The following is a 5332-nucleotide window of genomic DNA, read 5'->3' on the forward strand; positions in this document are numbered from 1 at the left end:
CCCAGGAGCTGGAAAGCATTGCCGTGGAGAGGGATGTTTGGGGTGCTTTGCTCGGCCTGCTGCCCCTGCAACCCGACCCTGGAGAAGCGGATGAAAATGGATGGATGGAATGCAACCAGCTGTACTGTATGCTGGACTGTTCTGGGCTTCACTTTTGCTTAGCTCTATCTAACCCACCACATACTCAGGTGGTAGCACTCCTGTACAGGAGAGGTTTTGCACTGACAGACGAAACAAAATGTGGAAAAATGTGAATATGAGAATAAAAGCCTTTCAGTCTCAGGTCTATGGATGTGATTAGTTGCAGGGACAGACACAGGCCATCAGACACATGAAACAGATCTTCTGCAATTTGTAGGTTCAGACAGTACAGATCCAGAATCAGCCCTTCCTGGTTAAATTTTGTGAAGTGTGTGAAATGGTGAAATAAAACGGGATAGCTCTTGTTTCACTTAAGAATATAAAGTCATGTTGTAATGTCTAATAAACTGGGTCAGAGTAGGAGCCTTCAGTACAGCTTTTCTTTACCCTCCATCTCTGAGGTGAACAGGAGAAAATAAAGAACATAAAGAACACCTGGCTGTCAGTCTCAGGTTTGTTGGTGTGCTGTTGAATTTTGCACCACTTTATCACCCTCTCTTGTCTCCTGAGGTGATCTGTTCTCATAGCAGTGAGACAATATTCAGTGTTTCTGCTGTCTGGGTGTCAGGCTAAAAATACACTTGTGCAAACAGGCTGAACTCATTACTGAGCCAGCTGACAAAGTTTTCTGTCCACTATCCTTCACTCAGTTATGACCATCAGCTTCATATGCACCATGTGCGGGAATCTGTCTTGGCTCCTGTGAAATAAGTTTCATAGTACTTGGATGCAATCACACGATACTGGGACAAAGAGGACACTGCAAGCCATCTAATATGGAGGACACACCTAATTTGTCTTAAGATTTACAGAACTTAAATAGTGAAATGGTACTTCTGCTTCACCATTGTCTATTTCAGCACATTATCAATTGTTGTGTTGCACTGTTTAAAGTCTTGGACATACTGTCCACACTGAATGTCCACAGACAGCTGCGATCACACGGACATGTGGTTCTATTCATAGTACAGCTGAGGGTCTGTGTCAGCCCCCAGCAGTAAACGAGAGGCCTGAGAGGTGAGGTTACCGTCCTATAGCTAACTTCAGGTGAAAGTGAAACTAAGAAGACACTGCAGGGTCCTGAGTGCATGTCTGACTAATATCTAGGGCTGCACCTGACTCATGTCAGTCGGACCAGATTCACTGGAGCCTATCCCACCTGACACTGGGCTCCCGCACATTCGTGACCCCTAACAGGATGAGCAGTCACGGAAAATGAATTTTAAAAAATGAATCAGATGAATTGTTTTATTTCCATATAAATTTTAAAAGTTTGAATAGGGCTCAGCAGGACATTCAGTGTGACAGCACAGCATCTATCTAGCCTTTGGTATGAGCCTCCTTTGTGTTTTGTATGATCCATTTTGGCACACTTTTTGTAGCAGATGTTGTTTAATGAAGGCACTGAGCACATAGGGGGAGGGGTTTGAAATGTGATTGGGCCAGCCCAGTGTCAATTAATAAAATATATCAGTGGGCCAAACTACCTGTATTATTGGTCAGACAAAAAACAAACAAACAAACAAACACAAAAACAAACAAACACAAAAACAATTGTACTGGCCTCAAAGACATGTCCGCCCTCTGGGAAACCCCCGTCATTCTGCATTCTAGAACACAATGTGTCACAAAGAGTCACAACATTCGAGAACCTCTTAAAATCCTTCGAATAGAGGCCAAGACACCTCGAAACACATTTAGACTTGTGATTTCAACAGTGAACCATTACTGTTTGAGAGTCATGTCTTCAAAATCGTTTCATACCACAAACTCTGGTCAGTGTCGGCGCTCCAGTGAACAACCTGGTGAGTAGCTGTTGGAAAAGTTACTTTTGAAATGAAATTGATTACAGATTACTAGTTACCCTGTTAAAAATGTAATGAATGCTGTAATTATTTTAACTGCTTCATCAAAATAATGTAACTTATTACATGTGATCATTTTTTGATTCATTTTCTAACATGTTTTTTTAAATTGGGCAATAAAGCTGCAAAATGAGCAGAAATAGTCTCTGCCAAAAGAAGCCATTCCTGCACGGTGAAAAGATGCAAAGCAACAGAATGAATGTTATACTCTACATATAAACTTTTTTACTGTAAGGCATATATTCAGATGTAACCGCTTTGTAATCACCGACATTTTGATTAATATCTGTAATTTAATCACGTGCTTTTTCTCAGGAACTGTAACTGATCACATACATGATGTATTTTGTAATGTAAGTACATGTAGCTGGTTCTTTCTTGGATCACTCAGACAGTGGATAATATAGGAGAAAGACCCAGGAAGAGGAGCAAAGGGACCCCAGTCTCTCCGAAGACCCCAAACACCAGACCACCTCTGAGGCCTCATCCAGTAGCAAACCTGGCACCTCCTCATCAGTAAACACTGGCCTGCCTTGCAGCAGAGGTTAGATGAGATAGATGTTTAGCTGATGTTAGCCTTGTCTGCTCTGCACTGCACACCACCTGGGTTGGGCTGCAGCTAGCTAGCGGCGCAGCTCATTCACATTCACCAATGGTAATGCTGCTATAGGGGCTTACCTGGGGGGAGACCCGAGGGTGGACACAGTGTTTCCACAGCAACACTGTTGGGTCAAGTTACCAGCAGCACAGGGTAGTTCTATCAGACCTGGAGGGTGCGCAGCACAGTTAACTGAAAAGTAGCAAAAATTAACCGATAGACCAACGTCTAACAATTTGAAAATACTTTTCTTGGTTAACCGTTGACATCCCTACTCAAAACACTGATAAAATCTGCGTTTCACCAGTAAATTCTGTTGAGTTTACTCACTTACTTATTTTGTTACTCTTGAACAGAATCAGGCTCGCTAATCGTCTGCTGGCTAGAAGGTTCAGCCTTTGCTGGTTTTGAATTAATATAGGAAAGAGGATTCAATTTTTGATCACAGGTTAGTATCAGGGGTTAGTTTATGAGTGTGAAGTTCTGAACAGGTATAATCAAAGTTTGTGTTTTGTTTCTGCAGCTGCCTTTGAGGCCAGATATGAGGAGGAGGAACGGCTGGGTAGAGGATGCTTTGGGACAGTCTTTGCTGGCCGCCGCAAATACGACAATCTGCCTGTAAGACACACACACACACACACACACACACACACACACACACACACACACACACACAGTATCTATGATTCATGTACCCACTTTGTATGTGGTATGAACTAACCAAATGTCTGTGTGACTGTCTCGTAGGTGGCCATAAAACACATTCCCCAGCCTGGCATTCAGTGCACATCAATGGTAAGGATGGTTTGTTCTTTGTCCCAGTACAAAGGGAACATATGCACATGTTCCTCTTGTACTTCATATATTCTCACAGCATAGTGTTTATGTGTTCATGAAGGATTCATTATTTCTTTTCTCCTCCCTCTATGGCTAAAGCTGCTGGGTGGGAAAACTCGCAAGGTCCCTCTGGAGGTGGCACTGCTGCTGAAACTCAAACCAGTAGCTGCAGTGGTGACCCTGCTGGACTGGTACAATCTGGACCATGAGCTGATTCTGGTCCTAGAGAGACCAGTCCCCTGCTCGGACCTGATAAATTATATGAACTCTAGAGAGTCGGCCCTGCAGGAACACGAGGCGAAAGTAAGCAGCTGAAGATGTGTGTGTTTCTGTGTTTCTGTCTGTGTCCAGCATGTCACACAGTCTACATGTCTCTTTCTCTCTCTGCAGGCTATAACAAAACAGCTGGTGAATGCCCTCATTGAAGTCCACTCCAGAGGTGTGTTCCACAGGGACATCAAGCCGGAGAACATTCTTATTGAAACCGGCTCTGATGTCCCACGTGTCCGCCTCATTGACTTTGGCTGTGGCACATTTCTGTCAGGGAGGAGGTACACTCTAGAAACAGGTAGGCTGCCTTTCTCATGGTCCTGTTCTCTGAAACAACCCAGCATCTTTGCTGTCTCTGTCCTTACCTGTGTCCCTCGCCATTCAACTTTGTCTCTGTGTGGCTATGTGTGTTGTAGGAACCTACCCCTACACCCCCCCTGAGTGGTTCCAGCGTCGGTGGTACATGGTTGAACCAACCACTGTGTGGCAGCTTGGTGTAGTGCTGTTTGAGATGCTGCATGATTACATGCTCTTCAACAATAGCTCTGAGATCATGACTGAGGAGCCTAACATCCGTGAGGATCTTTCCATCAGTAAGTCGTAAACGCACACAGGCAGTCCAAATAATGACACACATAAACACACATAGAGTACAGTGTTTGTATTAAAGCATGTTTCTTGTTTGTTTCCCCAGACTGCAACAGTTTTCTACAACGCTGTCTGACCAAGAGACCAGAGGCCCGATCCACCCTCAGGAAACTTAAGAGCCACCCCTGGCTGATGTGATACAGTCTGGACCCCTGAGGACCGCAGATAGATGGTAAACCCCTCTGAGGATAAGGTAAGACACGGTAAGGTATGGTAAGGAAAAACTTTAATGTCCCCAGGGGGGAATTTGTGCACAATTAGTGGTCACTGACAGTTCAGAAAAGCGAATGGAACAAAGGATGATCTGTAACGCTTGGTGCTGCATTTAGGGAGACAAAACCTCCGCCCTGATGGAAGCATCTGATCTTCCATCAGGGCGGATCTGATCTGTCTGCCCTGCTCATCCCTCTGGCTCTGTCGCTCTCTGTCTCTGTTTATTTGTACTGTACGACATCTATTGCACGTCTTTCCGTCCTGGAAGAGGGATCCCTCCTCAGATGCTCTTCCTGAGGTTCCTACCATTTTTTCTCCCCCTTAAAGGGGTTTTTTGGGCAGTTTTTCCTCATCCGCTGTGAGGGTCTAAGGACAGAGAGATGTCGTACACTGTAAAGCCTTCTGAGGCAATTTGTGATTTTTGACATTGGACTGAATGAATAAAATTGAATTGCCTCTGATGGCATTTGCCAGATGGCATTTGCCAGAATCCGACCATGGTACGGTCAGCAACAACCAATCAGAGCTGAGGAGTCTGTAATGCATTTAGCTGCCAAACATTACAGTCACTCTGTAAACTGCGGTCAAACTGCCAAACTAGGCAGCGCTGATCAAATATGAATCAAGATTGTGTTACTGTGTTGTCTATTTTCACCTCAAATGTTGTCAGAAACATATTTTGATGCACTGTTGAGCTGTAAAATTCAGGGATGCAAGCAGGTGTTTGGTCAAAAATGAGAGAGCTTGTCAAAGCGAAATT

The 5332-nt window shown here is 44.3% G+C and overlaps 1 protein-coding gene and 1 long non-coding RNA gene across 2 annotated transcripts; both read left to right on the forward strand.

The window, feature by feature from the left end:
• The first annotated feature begins 3202 nt into the window (after positions 1–3202).
• On the forward strand, positions 3203–3622 carry LOC125895796 (uncharacterized). The gene is made up of 3 exons (XR_007450204.1): positions 3203–3222; positions 3352–3399; positions 3541–3622. It is a non-coding gene; the product is annotated as an uncharacterized LOC125895796 (long non-coding RNA).
• A 16-nt stretch (positions 3623–3638) lies between these two features.
• LOC125896237 (serine/threonine-protein kinase pim-2-like) lies at positions 3639–4497 on the forward strand. Its single transcript, XM_049588643.1, has 4 exons — positions 3639–3744; positions 3832–4009; positions 4128–4304; positions 4406–4497. The coding sequence occupies exons 1-4, from the start codon at positions 3703–3705 to the stop codon at positions 4495–4497; spliced, it is 489 nt and encodes a 162-aa protein (XP_049444600.1). The 5' UTR covers positions 3639–3702.
• Positions 4498–5332: the final 835 nt, after the last annotated feature.

This window comes from Epinephelus fuscoguttatus, linkage group LG10 (genome assembly GCF_011397635.1).
Source record: "Epinephelus fuscoguttatus linkage group LG10, E.fuscoguttatus.final_Chr_v1".
In the NCBI taxonomy this organism is placed as follows: Eukaryota; Metazoa; Chordata; class Actinopteri; order Perciformes; family Serranidae; genus Epinephelus; species Epinephelus fuscoguttatus.

Bases quoted from the DNA above. Each gene is read 5' to 3' on its own strand.
- LOC125896237 (XM_049588643.1), top strand. From the start codon at position 3,703: ATGAACTCTAGAGAGTCGGCCCTGCAGGAACACGAGGCGAAA. The intron at 3,745-3,831 runs GTAAGCAGCTGA...CTCTCTCTGCAG, and splicing joins TGCAGGAACACGAGGCGAAA to GCTATAACAAAACAGCTGGT. The intron at 4,010-4,127 runs GTAGGCTGCCTT...TGTGTGTTGTAG, and splicing joins GAGGTACACTCTAGAAACAG to GAACCTACCCCTACACCCCC.